We start from the raw sequence: 17,157 nt of genomic DNA, 5'->3' as shown, positions 1-17,157 counted from the left end.
TAGCTCTGTGTGTGGTAGTCTCAGGGTTGTCTGGGATAGCTCTGTGTGTGGTATCCTCAGGGTTGTCTGGGATAGCTCTGTGTGTGGTATCATCAGGGTTGTCTGGGATAGCTCTGTGTGTGGTAGTCTCAGGGTTGTCTAGGATAGCTCTGTGTGTGGTATCCTCAGGGTTGTCTGGGATAGCTCTGTGTGTGGTATCCTCAGGGTTGTCTGGGATAGCTCTGTGTGTGGTATCCTCAGGGTTGTCTGGGATAGCTCTGTGTGTGGTATCATCAGGGTTGTCTGGGATAGCTCTGTGTGTGGTATCCTCAGGGTTGTCTGGGATAGCTCTGTGTGTGGTATCCTCAGGGTTGTCTGGGATAGCAGGGTTGTCTGGGATGCTCTGTGGTGGCAGCCCTGTGTGTGGTAGTCTCAGGGTTGTCTGGGATAGCTCTGAGTGTGGAATCCCTGTAATTTCATCAGCAGAGTCTCTAAACATATTCCAAGTAGCGATAGCAAAGCAGTCCTGTAGCATAGTCTCTGAATCAGGTCACCATTTTTAAGCATAATCGAGGGAAATTGGTTGGGGGGGGTTCATGGGGAGGGGGGCTGTATGTTATACATTAGTAGGGATGTATTTGTTTATTTAATTTGACAAAAAATGGCACAGAGTGAAGCAAACCATGATTTGATCGTTTCCTCCAGCAGGTGGCAGTATGCCCCTTAAAACGTCTGTTTGCTGAGCTCTGTTATACTGGAGAAGAAGAAGAAGAAGTTAGCCAGTCGGCCACCTCGGTAGCTTGCCAGACAATATAACCGAACCAGTAAAGCTCTTTAGACGGTTTAATGTATATTAGCCACTGTGTTTTGAACACACTTCTGTCAATCTAGCTAATTATATAATTTCATTGCCTATTTACGTTGTTATTGTTATTAGTTAGCTAACGGTAGCTGGCTGGTTAAGTTAGCATTAGCCTTGTTAGCTAACTGTTAGCCCTCATCCCCGACCATGAGTTCACCAAGCTACTCGCCTCCTGATGAAGAGGAGGAGGAGGAGGTCTGCTGGACGGAGAAAGAGGGTCTGTGGCTGAACGTTGTCGTGAAAGAGGAAGAGCAGGATGTTACAGTGAAAGAGGAAGAGGCTTTTTCAGTGAAAGAGGAAGAGGAGGATGAGGCTTTTACAGTGAAAGAAGAAGAGGAAGACTCGTTCAGAGTGAAAGAGGAAGAGGAGACGGGAGGTAAACGATTAACACACCAGTAAATACTAATCTTACAAAACAGGGGGCACAAACTGCAGTTGTTGAACTGATGTGGGGGTAATCTGTAGTTGTTGAACTGATGTGGGGGTAAGGGATGATCTGTAGTTGTTGAACTGATGTGGGGGTTTAAAGGGATGATCTGTAGTTGTTGAACTGATGTGGGGGGTTTAAAGGGGTGATCTGTAGTTGTTGAACTGATGTGGGGGTTTAAAGGGGTGATCTGTAGTTGTTGAACTGATGTGGGGGTTTAAAGGGGTGATCTGTAGTTGTTGAACTGATGTGTGGGGGGTTTAAAGGGGTGATCTGTAGTTGTTGAACTGATGTGGGGGGTTTAAAGGGGTGATCTGTAGTTGTTGAACTGATGTGGGGGGTTTAAAGGGGTGATCTGTAGTTGTTGAACTGATGTGGGGGGTTTAAAGGGGTGATCTGTAGTTGTTGAACTGATGTGGGGGGGGGTTTAAAGGGGTGATCTGTAGTTGTTGAACTGATGTGGGGGGGTTTAAAGGGGTGATCTGTAGTTGTTGAACTGATGTGGGGGGGGGTTTAAAGGGGTGATCTGTAGTTGTTGAACTGATGTGGGGGGGTTTAAAGGGGTGATCTGTAGTTGTTGAACTGATGTGGGGGGGGGGTAAAGGGGTGATCTGTAGTTGTTGAACTGATGTGGGGGGTTTAAAGGGGTGATCTGTAGTTGTTGAACTGATGTGGGGGTAAAGGGGTGATCTGTAGTTGTTGAACTGATGTGGGGGTTTAAGGGGTGATCTGTAGTTGTTGAACTGATGTGGGGGGGTTTAAAGGGGCGATCTGTAGTTGTTGAATTGATGTGGGGGGGTTTAAAGGGGGTGATCTGTAGTTGTTGAACTGATGTGGGGGTTTAAGGGGTGATCGGCATCCATATTTGGACTTATATAGCCATTGATACTTGAAGAATAAAACACATGCCTTAGTTCAACTGTCGTATCCCAAACACTGTATAGCCTCAACATGGGAAACACTATAAGGTTCGATGTCATGGATGGTCAGTCCTTTGGTCTGTGAATGGGAGTGGATACAGTTCTCCAGCCACATCTGTCAGGTTTTAAGAACGGGCAATTCCATGGTAAAGTACCCCCCCCCGCCCCTCTGCAGATACAAAGCAAAGTTGATGATGATTATAAATATAAATGCTGATGATTATATATATATATATAAATACTGATGATTATATATATAAATACTGATGATTATATATATCCAAATCTGATGATTATATATATATATATAAATGCTGATGATTATATATATATATATAAATGCTGATGATTATATATATATAAATGATGATGATATATATATATATATAAATGCTGATGATTATATATATATATATAAATGCTGATGATTATATATATATATAAATGATGATTATATATATAAATGATTATTATATATATAAATGCTGATGATTATAAATGATGATTATATATATATATATATATAAATGCTGATGATGATTATATATATATATAAATGCTGATGATTATATATATATATAAATGCTGATGATATATATATAAATGCTGATGATTATATATATATATAAATGATGATGATATATATATATATATAAATGCTGATGATTATATATATATATAAATGCTGATGATTATATATATATATATAAATGCTGATGATTATATATATATATATAAATGCTGATGATTTATATATATATATAAATGCTGATGATATATATATATATAAATGATGATGATATATATATATAAATGCTGATGATTATATATATATATATAAATGCTGATGATATATTATATATATAAATGCTGATGATTATATATATATATATAAATGCTGATGATATATGATGATTATATATATATATAAATGCTGATGATTATATATATATATATAAATGCTGATGATATATATATATATATAAATGCTGATGATTATATATATATATATAAATGATGATGATTATATATATATATATAAATGCTGATGATTATATATATATATATAAATGCTGATGATTATATATATATATATAAATGATGATGATTATATATATAAATGATGATTATATATGAAATATGCTGATGATTATATATATAATAAATGCTGATGATTATTATATATATATATATATATAAATGCTGATGATTATATATATATATATAAATGCTGATGATTATATATATATATAAATGCTGATGATTATAAATGATGATGATTATATATATAAATGCTGATGATTATATATATATATATAAATGATGATATATATATATATATATATAAATGCTGATGATTATATATATATATATAAATGCTGATGATTATATATATATATATATAAATGATGATGATATATATATATATATAAATGCTGATGATTATATATATATATAAATGCTGATGATTATATATATATATAAATGATGATTATGATGATTATATATATATATATAAATGCTGATGATGATTATATATATATATATAAATGCTGATGATTATATATATATAAATGCTGATGATTATATATATATATATAAATGCTGATGATTATTATATATATAAATGCTGATGATATATATATATATATAAATGCTGATGATTATATATATATATATAAATGATGATGATTATATTATATATATAAATGATGATGATTATATATATAAATGATGATATATATATATAAATGCTGATGATTATATATATATATAAATGCTGATGATATATTATATATATAAATGCTGATGATTATATATATATATATAAATGCTGATGATTATATATATATATATAAATGCTGATGATTATATATATATATATAAATGCTGATGATTATATATATATATAAATGCTGATGATTATATATATAAATACTGATGATTATATATATATATATAAATGCTGATGATTATATATATATATATAAATGCTGATGATTATATATATAAATGCTGATGATTATATATATATAAATGATGATGATTATATATATATATAAATGCTGATGATTATATATATAAATGCTGATGATTATATATATAAATGCTGATGATTATATATATATATAAATGATGATGATTATATATATATATAAATGCTGATGATTATATATATAAATGATGATGATTATATATATAAATGCTGATGATTATATATATATATGCTGATGATTATATATATATAAATGCTGATGATGATATATATATAAATGCTGATGATGATTATATATATACATATAAATGCTGATGATTATATATATATATAAATGATGATGATGATTATATATATAAATGCTGATGATTATATATATATATGCTGATGATTATATATATATAAATGCTGATGATGATATATATATAAATGCTGATGATGATTATATATATACATATAAATGCTGATGATTATATATATATATAAATGATGATGATGATTATATATATAAATGATGATGATTATATATATAAATGCTGATGATTATATATATATATAAATGATGATGATGATTATATATATAAATGCTGATGATGATTATATATATACATATAAATGCTGATGATTATATATATATATATAAATGCTGATGATGATTATATATATACATATAAATACTGATGATTATATATATATATATAAATGCTGATGATGATTATATATATATATATATATAAATGCTGATGATTATATATATATAAATGCTGATGATTATATATATATAAATGCTGATGATTATATATATATAAATGCTGATGATTATATATATATATATATAAATGCTGATGATTATATATATAAATGCTGATGATTATATATATATGTATATAAATGCTGATGATTATATATATATTTATATATGCTGATGATTATATATATATATAAATGCTGATGATTATATATATATATATAAATGCTGATGATTATATATATATATAAATGCTGATGATTATATATATATATATAAATGCTGATGATTATATATATAAATACTGATGATTATATATATAAATACTGATGATTATATATATAAATGCTGATGATTATATATATATATATATATATAAATGATGATTATATATATATATAAATGCTGATGATTATATATATATATATAAATGCTGATGATTATATATATATATATAAATGCTGATGATTATATATATATATATAAATGCTGATGATTATATATATATATATAAATGCTGATGATTATATATATATATATAAATGCTGATGATTATATATATATATATAAATGCTGATGATTATATATATATATATATAAATGCTGATGATTATATATATATAAATGCTGATGATTATATATATATATAAATGCTGATGAATAATACAGTCCCCTCTCCATCTATATAATAATACAGTCCCCTCTATATAATAATACAGTCCCATCTCTCCCTCTATATAATAATACAGTCCCCTCTCTCCCTCTATATAATAATACAGTCCCCTCTATATAATAATACAGTCCCATCTCTCCCTCTATATAATAATACAGTCCCCTCTCTCCCTCTATATAATAATACAGTTCCCTCTCTCCCTCTATATAATAATACAGTCCCCTCTATATAATAATACAGTCCCATCTCTCCCTCTATATAATAATACAGTCCCCTCTATATAATAATACAGTCCCATCTCTCCCTCTATATAATAATACAGTCCCCTCTATATAATAATACAGTCCCCTCCCCCTCTATATAATAATACAGTCCCCTCTCCCCCTCTATATAATAATACAGTCCCCCTCTCCCCTCTATATAATAATACAGTCCCCTCTATATAATAATACAGTCCCCTCTATATAATAATACAGTCCCCTCTATATAATAATACAGTCCCATCTCTCCCTCCATATAATAATACAGTCCCCTCTATATAATAATACAGTCCCCTCTCTCCCTCTATATAATAATACAGTCCCCTCTCTCCCTCTATATAATAATACAGTCCCCTCTCTCCCTCTATATAATAATACAGTCCCCTCTCTCCCTCTATATAATAATACAGTCCCCTCTCTCCCTCTATATAATAATCCAGTCCCCTCTATATAATAATCCAGTTCCCTCTCTCCCTCTATATAATAATACAGTCCCATCTCTCCCTCTATATAATAATACAGTCCCCTCTCTCCCTCTATATAATAATACAGTCCCCTCTCTCCCTCTATATAATAATACAGTCCCCTCTCTCCTCTATATAATAATACAGTCCCCTCTCTCCCTCTATATAATAATACAGTCCCCTCTCTCCCTCTATATAATAATACAGTCCCTCTCTCCCTCTATATAATAATACAGTCCCCTCTCTCCCTCTATATAATAATACAGTCCCCTCTCTCCTCTATATAATAATACAGTCCCCTCTCTCCCTCTATATAATAATACAGTCCCCTCTCTCCCTCTATATAATAATACAGTCCCCTCTCTCCCTCTATATAATAATACAGTCCCCTCTATATAATAATACAGTCCCCTCTCTCCCTCTATATAATAATACAGTCCCCACTATATAATAATACAGTCCCCACTATATAATAATACAGTCCCCTCTCACCCTCTATATAATAATACAGTCCCCTCTCTCCCTCTATATAATAATACAGTCCCCTCTCTCCCTCTATATAATAATACAGTCCCCTCTATATAATAATACAGTCCCCTCTCTCCCTCTATATAATAATACAGTCCCCTCTCTCCCTCTATATAATAATCCAGTCCCCTCTCTCCCTCTATATAATAATACAGTCCCCTCCCTCTATATAATAATACAGTCCCTCTATATAATAATACAGTCCCCTCTCTCCCTCTATATAATAATACAGTCCCCCTCTCCCTCTATATAATAATACACTCCCCTCTCTCCCTCTATATAATAATCCAGTCCCCTATATAATAATACAGTCCCCTCCTCTATATAATAATACAGTCCCCTCTCTCCCTCTATATAATAATACAGTTCCCTCTCTCCCTCTATATAATAATACAGTCCCCTCTCTCCCTCTATATAATAATACAGTCCCCTCTATATATTAATACAGTCCCCTCTCCCCCTCTATATAATAATCCAGTCCCCTCTCTCCCTCTATATAATAATACAGTCCCCTCTCTCCCTCTATATAATAATACAGTCCCCTCTATATAATAATACAGTCCCCTCTCTCCCTCTATATAATAATACAGTCCCCTCTCTCCCTCTATATAATAATACACTCCCCTCTCTCCCTCTATATAATAATCCAGTCCCCTCTATATAATAATCCAGTCCCCTCTTTCCCTCTATATAATAATCCAGTCCCCTCTATATAATAATACAGTCCCCTCTCTCCCTCTATATAATAATACAGTCCCCTCTCTCCCTCTATATAATAATACAGTCCCCTCTCTCCCTCTATATAATAATACAGTCCCATCTCTCCCTCCATATAATAATACAGTCCCCTCTCTCCCTCTATATAATAATACAGTCCCCTCTATATAATAATACAGTCCCCTCTCTCCCTCTATATAATAATCCAGTCCCCTCTCCATCTATATAATAATACAGTCCCCTCTATATAATAATACAGTCCCCTCTCTCCCTCTATATAATAATACAGTCCCCTCTATATAATAATACAGTCCCATCTCTCCCTCTATATAATAATACAGTCCCCTCTCTCCCTTTATATAATAATCCAGTCCCCTCTATATATTAATACAGTCCCCTCTCTCCCTCTATATAATAATACAGTCCCCTCTCCATCTATATAATAATACAGTCCCCTCTCTCCCTCTATATAATAATACAGTCCCCTCTCTCCCTCTATATAATAATACAGTCCCATCTCTCCCTCTATATAATAATACAGTCCCCTCTCTCCCTCTATATAATAATACAGTCCCCTCTCTCCCTCTATATAATAATACAGTCCCCTCTCTCCCTCTATATAATAATACAGTCCCCTCTATATAATAATACAGTCCCCTCTATATAATAATACAGTCCCCTCTCTCCCTCTATATAATAATACAGTCCCCTCTCTCCCTCTATATAATAATACAGTTCCCTCTCTCCCTCTATATAATAATACAGTCCCCTCTCTCCCTCTATATAATAATACAGTTCCCTCTCTCCCTCTATATAATAATACATTCCCATCTCTCCCTCTATATAATAATACAGTCCCCTCTATATAATAATACAGTCCCCTCTCTCCCTCTATATAATAATACAGTCCCCTCTCTCCCTCTATATAATAATACAGTCCCCTCTATATAATAATACAGTCCCCTCTATATAATAATACAGTTCCCTCTCTCCCTCTATATAATAATACAGTCCCCTCTCTCCCTCTATATAATAATACAGTCCCCTCTCTCCCTCTATATAATAATACAGTCCCCTCTATATAATAATACAGTCCCCTCTATATAATAATACAGTCCCCTCTATATAATAATACAGTCCCCTCTATATAATAATCCAGTCTCCTCTCTCCCTCTATATAATAATACAGTCCCCTCTCTCCATCTATATAATAATACAGTCCCCTCTATATAATAATACAGTCCCATCTCTCCCTCTATATAATAATACAGTCCCCTCTCTCCCTCTATATAATAATACAGTCCCCTCTCTCCCTCTATATAATAATACACTCCCCTCTCTCCCTCTATATAATAATCCAGTCCCCTCTATATAATAATACAGTCCCCTCTCTCCCTCTATATAATAATACAGTCCCCTCTCTCCCTCTATATAATAATACAGTTCCCTCTCTCCCTCTATATAATAATACAGTCCCCTCTATATAATAATACAGTTCCCTCTCTCCCTCTATATAATAATACAGTCCCATCTCTCCCTCTATATAATAATACAGTTCCCTCTCTCCCTCTATATAATAATACAGTCCCCTCTATATAATAATACAGTCCCCTCTATATAATAATACAGTTCCCTCTCTCCCTCTATATAATAATACAGTCCCATCTCTCCCTCTATATAATAATACAGTCTCCTCTATATAATAATACAGTCCCCTCTCTCCTCTATATAATAATACAGTCTCCTCTATATAATAATACAGTCCCCTCTCTCCCTCTATATAATAATACAGCCCCCTCTCTCCCTCTATATAATAATACAGTCCCCTCTCTCCTCTATATAATAATACAGTCCCCTCTCTCCTCTATATAATAATACAGTCCCCTCTATATAATAATACAGTCCCTCTATATAATAATACAGCCCCCTCTCTCCCTCTATATAATAATACAGTCCCCTCTATATAATAATACAGTTCCCTCTCTCCCTCTATATAATAATACAGTCCCCTCTCTCCCTCTATATAATAATCCAGTCCCCTCTATATAATAATACAGTCCCCTCTATATAATAATACAGTCCCCTCTCCCCCTCTATATAATAATACAGTCCCCTCTCTCCCTCTATATAATAATACAGTCCCCTCTCTCCCTCTATATAATAATACAGTCCCCTCTCACCCTCTATATAATAATACAGCCCCCTCTCTCCCTCTATATAATAATACAGTCCCCTCTCTCCCTCTATATAATAATACAGTCCCCTCTCTCCCTCTATATAATAATACAGTCCCCTCTATATAATAATACAGTCCCCTCTATATAATAATACAGTCCCCCTCTCTCCCTCTATATAATAATACAGTCCCCTCTCTCCCTCTATATAATAATACAGTCCCCTCTATATAATAATACAGTCCCCCTCTCTCCCTCTATATAATAATACAGTCCCCTCTCTCCCTCTATATAATAATACAGTCCCCTCTCTCCCTCTATATAATAATACAGTCCCCTCTCTCCCTCTATATAATAATACAGTCCCCTCTCCATCTATATAATAATACAGTCCCCTCTATATAATAATACAGCCCCCTCTCTCCCTCTATATAATAATACAGTCCCCTCTCTCCCTCTATATAATAATACAGTCCCCTCTCCATCTATATAATAATACAGTCCCCTCTATATAATAATACAGCCCCCTCTCTCCCTCTATATAATAATACACTCCCCTCTCTCCCTCTATATAATAATACAGTCCCCTCTATATAATAATACAGTCCCCTCTCTCCCTCTATATAATAATACAGTCCCCTCTATATAATAATACAGTCCCCTCTCTCCCTCTATATAATAATACAGTCCCCTCTATATAATAATACAGTCCCCTCTATATAATAATACAGTCCCCTCTCTCCCTCTATATAATAATACAGCCCCCTCTCTCCCTCTATATAATAATACAGTCCCCTCTCTCCCTCTATATAATAATACAGTCCCCTCTCTCCCTCTATATAATAATACAGTCCCCTCTCTCCCTGTATATAATAATACAGTCCCCTCCTCTCTGTATATAATAATACAGTCCCCCTCCCTCTATATAATAATACAGTCCCCTCTATATAATAATACAGTCCCCTCTCTCCTCTATATATAATAATACAGTCCCCTCTCACCCTCTATATAATAATACAGTCCCATCTCTCCCTCCATATAATAATACAGTCCCCTCTATATAATAATACAGTCCCCTCTCTCCCTCTATATAATAATACAGTCCCCTCTCTCCCTCTATATAATAATACAGTCCCCTCTCTCCCTCTATATAATAATACAGTCCCATCTCTCCCTCTATATAATAATACAGTCCCCTCTATATAATAATACAGTCCCATCTCTCCCTCTATATAATAATACAGTCCCCTCTATATAATAATACAGTCCCCCCTCTCCCTCTATATAATAATACAGTCCCCTCTCTCCCTCTATATAATAATACAGTCCCCTCTATATAATAATACAGTCCCCTCTCTCCCTCTATATAATAATACAGTCTCCTCTCTCCCTCTATATAATAATACAGTCCCCTCTCTCCTCTATATAATAATACAGTCTCCTCTCTCCTCTATATAATAATACAGTCCCTCTATATAATAATACAGTCCCTCTCTCCCTCTATATAATAATACAGTCTCCTCTCTCCCTCTATATAATAATACAGTCCCCTCTCTCCCTCTATATAATAATACAGTCCCCTCTCTCCCTCTATATAATAATACAGTCCCCTCTATTTAATAATACAGTCCCATCTCTCCCTCTATATAATAATACAGTCCCCTCTCTCCTCTATATAATAATACAGTCCCCTCTCCCTCTATATAATAATCCAGTCCCCTCTATATAATAATACAGTCCCCTCTATATAATAATACAGTCCCCTCTCTCCCTCTATATAATAATACAGTCCCCACTATATAATAATACAGTCCCCTCTCTCCCTCTATATAATAATACAGTCCCTCTATATAATAATACAGTCCCCTCTCTCCCTCTATATAATAATACAGTCCCTCTATATAATAATACAGTCCCTCTATATAATAATACAGTCCCCTCTCTCCCTCTATATAATAATACAGTCCCCTCTATATAATAATACAGTCCCCTCTATATAATAATACAGTCCCCTCTATATAATAATACAGTCTCCTCTCTCCCTCTATATAATAATACAGTCCCCTCTCTCCCTCTATATAATAATACAGTCTCCTCTCTCCCTCTATATAATAATACAGTCCCCTCTATATAATAATACAGTCCCCTCTCTCCCTCTATATAATAATACAGTCTCCTCTCTCCCTCTATATAATAATACAGTCCCCTCTCTCCCTCTATATAATAATACAGTCCCCTCTCTCCCTCTATATAATAATACAGTCCCCTCTATTTAATAATACAGTCCCATCTCTCCCTCTATATAATAATACAGTCCCCTCTCTCCCTCTATATAATAATACAGTCCCCTCTCTCCCTCTATATAATAATACAGTCCCCTCTCTCCCTCTATATAATAATCCAGTCCCCTCTATATAATAATACAGTCCCCTCTATATAATAATACAGTCCCCTCTCTCCTCTATATAATAATACAGTCCCCACTATATAATAATACAGTCCCCTCTCTCCTCTATATAATAATACAGTCCCCTCTATATAATAATACAGTCCCCTCTCTCCCTCTATATAATAATACAGTCCCCTCTATATAATAATACAGTCCCCTCTATATAATAATACAGTCCCCTCTCTCCCTCTATATAATAATACAGTCCCCTCTATATAATAATACAGTCCCCTCTATATAATAATACAGTCCCCTCTATATAATAATACAGTCCCCTCTCACCCTCTATATAATAATACAGTCCCATCTCTCCCTCTATATAATAATACAGTCCCCTCTATATAATAATAACCATAATATTGGTGACCTAAAGTCATCTGGATCACTGCCTAATGTTTCAGCAACTGTAATAACTTATTGGAAGAATAAAATAATTGACTAATGTTTCTGAAAAATGAAGACAAGTAATGACTGTTGTTCACTTGACTGTCTTATTAATGGTAGAAGAAAGACAATGACAAATTACAGTGACTGTCTGACTTTGTTGTTCACACAGGAGAGAGACGTGACTATAGTGGATCCTCTGGGGTGACTGTCTGACTTTGTTGTTCACACAGGAGAGAGACGTGACTATAGTGGATCCTCTGGGGTGACTGTCTGACTTTGTTGTTCACACAGGAGAGAGACGTGACTATAGTGGATCCTCTGGGGAGACTGTCTGACTTTGTTGTTCACACAGGAGAGAGACGTGACTATAGTGGATCCTTTGGGGTGACTGTCTGACTTTGTTGTTCACACAGGAGAGAGACGTGACTATAGTGGATCCTCTGGGGAGCCTCAACAACATCATGATGCTGAAGAGGCAGAGAAGAGTCTCTCCAGAGCAGAACACCTCAAGAAACCCCAGCAGAGACCCACAGGGAAGAATCCTCACTGCTGCTCTGACTGCGGGAAAGGTTGCAAATCTTCATCAGAACTTAAAATACACCAGAGAACACACACAGGAGAGAAACCTTATAGCTGTGGTCAATGTGGGAGGAGTTTTACTATATCAAGCCATTTGACTTCACACCAGAGAACACACACAGGAGAGAAACCTTATAGCTGTGATCAATGTGAGAAGTGTTTTACTATATCAAGCCATCTGACTTCACACCAGAGAACACACACAGGAGAGAAACCTTATAGCTGTGATCAATGTGGGAAGAGTTTTGCTGCATCAAGCAATCTGACTTCACACCAGAGAACACACACAGGAAAGAAACCTTATAGCTGTGATCAATGTGGGATGAGTTTTGCTGCCTCAAGCAATCTGACAAGACACCAGAGAATACACACAGGAGAGAAACCTTATAGCTGTGATCAATGTGGGAAGTGTTTTACTATATTGAGCTCTCTGACTTCACACCAGAGAACACACACAGGAGAGAAACCTTATAGCTGTGATCAATGTGGGAAGAGTTTTACTATATCAAGCTCTCTGACTTCACACCAGAGAATACACACAGGAGAGAAACCTTATAGCTGTGATCAATGTGGGAAGTGTTTTACTATATCAAGCTCTCTGACTTCACACCAGAGAACACACACAGGAGAGAAACCTTATAGCTGTGATCAATGTGGGAAGTGTTTTACTATATCAAGCCATCTGACTTCACATCAGAGAACACACACAGGAGAGAAACCTTATCTCTGTGATCAATGTGACAAGAGATACTCCGATAAAAGATCTCTGATTAAACATCAGAAAATACATGAAGAAGTTGTTTCATGATATCAATGAAATAATGTCACAATGTAGAATGTCTTAACATTGTAGTAGGAGTAGTTTAATGATGTCACAATGTAGAATGTTTTAACATTGTAGTAGGAGTGTTATAATGATGTCACAATGTAGAATGTTTTAACATTGTAGTAGGAGTGTTATAATGATGTCACAATGTAGAATGTTTTAACATTGTAGTAGGAGTGTTTTAATGATGTCACAATGTAGAATGTTTTAACATTGTAGTAGGAGTGTTTTAATGATGTCACAATGTAGAATGTTTTAACATTGTAGTAGGAGTGTTTTAATGATGTTACAATGTAGAATGTCTTAACATTGTAGTAGCAGCACTTCAACATTCAAAATGTAGCCAGTGGTTTTCTACAAGTTGAAAAAGCTGCTTGTTTAAAAAAATACATGTAATTGATAATTGTTGCAGATGTTTGTGTATAAACACACATGAAAGCAGTACAATAAATTGGACTATAATCCATTTTTATTAACAATCTGACATCACTCCAGTATTTCTTGACAGCATTCAAATGCTAATTGTCTTTATTCCGCCTCCTGAAGAAGCATGACTCAAGTCACCTTCTCATATTTCAAACATTCAGCCTGATAAAAGATACATGTTTTATTATTCCATGCGTCACCATTAAGTGAAGTATTGCCAATACGTATTAACAAAGGGGTGAACATTTGGTTTTACACCAGCGAGTACACACAGGAAATAAACCTCACTGCTGCCCTGACTTTGGGAAGAGTTTTTCAACATCACGGCCTTTACAATCTCACCAAGGAATTCACACGAGAGAGAGAGAACCAATGGCTGTGATGTATGTGGAATGACTTTTACCGCCTCGAGTGAACTGATTTTACACCAGAGAACACACCACACGCATTCCAGAGAACCATACCACTGCTCCGACCAGAGAACACACCACACGCATTCCAGAGAACCATACCACTGCTCCGACCTTGGGAACAGATGTGTTTCATCAAGCAGCCTAAAGCAACACCGGAGAAAATACACAGGAGAGAAGCTTTATAACTGTGATGTATGTGGGAATTATTGTGTTCTCTGGCTGTACACCAGCGAACCCACACAGAAGAAAGACCTTACCTCTGCTCTGACTGTGGCACGAGTTTTGTTAGGTCACACACAAGAGCCAAGCCGTATGTCTGTGATCAGTGTGGGAAGGGATTCACTCAAATCGGTACTCTGGCTTCACAACAGAGAACTCACACCGGAGTGTCAGGAAGACTGACTATACACAAGCTAACACACACACAAGAGAGGCCTCACCACTGCTCTTGACTGTGGTAAGAGTTTCACTTTTATTGGGACTTTAAAACGCCACGAGCGAATCCACACAGGAGAGAAATCTTATGGCTGTGATCAGTGTGACAAGAGATACTCTGATAAAAGATCTCTGATCAAACATCAGAAAATACACTCAGGAGATCCACAGAGTGTGGAATGATCTCCAACACCAGACCTGGGTAGTAGAACACAGAGTGTAGAATGAGCTCCAACACCAGACCTGGGTAGTAGAACACAGAGTGTAGAATGACCTCCGCCAAGACCTGGGTAGTAGAACACAGAGTGTGGAATGAGCTCCAACACCAGACCTGGGTAGTAGAACACAGAGTGTGGAATGATCTCCAACACCAGACCTGGGTAGTAGAACACAGAGTGTGGAATGATCTCCAACACCAGACCTGGGTAGTAGAACACAGTGTAGAATGATCTCCAACACCAGACCTGGGTAGTAGAACACAGAGTGTGGAATGATCTCCAACACCAGACCTGGGTAGTAGAACACAGAGTGTGGAATGATCTCCAACACCAGACCTGGGTAGTAGAACACAGAGTGTAGAATGATCTCCAACACCAGACCTAGGTAGTAGAGCACAGAGTGTGGAATGATCTCCTACACCAGACCTGGGTAGTAGAACACAGAGTGTGGAATGATCTCCAACACCAGACCTGGGTAGTAGAACACAGAGTGTGGAATGATCTCCAACACCAGACCTGGGTAGTAGAACACAGAGTGTGGAATGATCTCCAACACCAGACCTGGGTAGTAGAACACAGAGTGTGGAATGATCTCCAACACCAGACCTGGGTAGTAGAACACAGAGTGTAGAATGATCTCCAACACCAGACCTAGGTAGTAGAGCACAGAGTGTGGAATGATCTCCAACACCAGACCTGGGTAGTAGAACACACAGTGTGGAATGAGCTCCAACACCAGACCTGGGTAGTAGAACACAGAGTGTAGAATGATCTCCAACACCAGACCTGGGTAGTAGAACACAGAGTGTGGAATGATCTCCAACACCAGACCTGGGTAGTAGAACACAGAGTGTGGAATGATCTCCAACACCAGACCTGGGTAGTAGAACACAGAGTGTGGAATGATCTCCAACACCAGACCTGGGTAGTAGAACACAGAGTGTGGAATGATCTCCAACACCAGACCTGGGTAGTAGAACACAGAGTGTAGAATGATCTCCAACACCAGACCTGGGTAGTAGAACACAGAGTGTAGAATGATCTCTAACACCAGACCTGGGTAGTAGAACACAGAGTGTGGAATGATCTCCAACACCAGACCTGGGTAGTAGAACACAGAGTGTAGAATGATCTCCAACACCAGACCTGGGTAGTAGAACACAGAGTGTAGAATGATCTCTAACACCAGACCTGGGTAGTAGAACACAGAGTGTGGAATGATCTCCAACACCAGACCTGGGTAGTAGAACACAGAGTGTAGAATGATCTCCAACACCAGACCTGGGTAGTAGAACACAGAGTGTGGAATGATCTCCAACACCAGACCTGGGTAGTAGAACACAGAGTGTAGAATGATCTCCAACACCAGACCTGGGTAGTAGAACACACAGTGTGGAATGAGCTCCAACACCAGACCTGGGTAGTAGAACACAGAGTGTAGAATGATCTCCAACACCAGACCTGGGTAGTAGAACACAGAGTGTAGAATGATCTCCAACACCAGACCTGGGTAGTAGAACACAGAGTGGAATGGCGCCGGATTGTGTTTTTTTAAATTGTTTATTTGCATTGTTTGTAACTCTTTTTAATGTTGTCTCTTATGACCAAAAATAACTTCTAGACATCAAGACTGCGATTACTCACGGACTAGCAGAAACATTTATCTTTTCTGACGA

General features: G+C 36.0%; 1 protein-coding gene across 1 annotated transcript; it reads left to right on the top strand.

Annotated features, from left to right (window-relative positions):
• The first annotated feature begins 988 nt into the window (after positions 1-988).
• On the top strand, positions 989-14,468 carry LOC135560298 (zinc finger protein 501-like). The gene is made up of 2 exons (XM_065002154.1): positions 989-1,217; positions 12,974-14,468. Exons 1-2 carry the CDS (start codon positions 989-991, stop codon positions 13,969-13,971), a joined length of 1,227 nt encoding a protein of 408 aa, XP_064858226.1. The 3' UTR covers positions 13,972-14,468.
• The last annotated feature ends 2,689 nt before the right edge of the window (positions 14,469-17,157 follow it).

Source organism: Oncorhynchus nerka, linkage group LG15, assembly GCF_034236695.1.
Source record: "Oncorhynchus nerka isolate Pitt River linkage group LG15, Oner_Uvic_2.0, whole genome shotgun sequence".
Lineage (NCBI taxonomy): Eukaryota > Metazoa > Chordata > Actinopteri > Salmoniformes > Salmonidae > Oncorhynchus > Oncorhynchus nerka.
Note: the sequence above shows the minus strand (reverse complement) of the source record. Positions and strands in the feature narration are given on the sequence as shown.

Bases quoted from the DNA above. Each gene is read 5' to 3' on its own strand.
- LOC135560298 (XM_065002154.1), top strand. From the start codon at position 989: ATGAGTTCACCAAGCTACTCGCCTCCTGATGAAGAGGAGGAGGAGGAG. The intron at 1,218-12,973 runs GTAAACGATTAA...CTTTGGGGTGAC, and splicing joins AGAGGAAGAGGAGACGGGAG to TGTCTGACTTTGTTGTTCAC.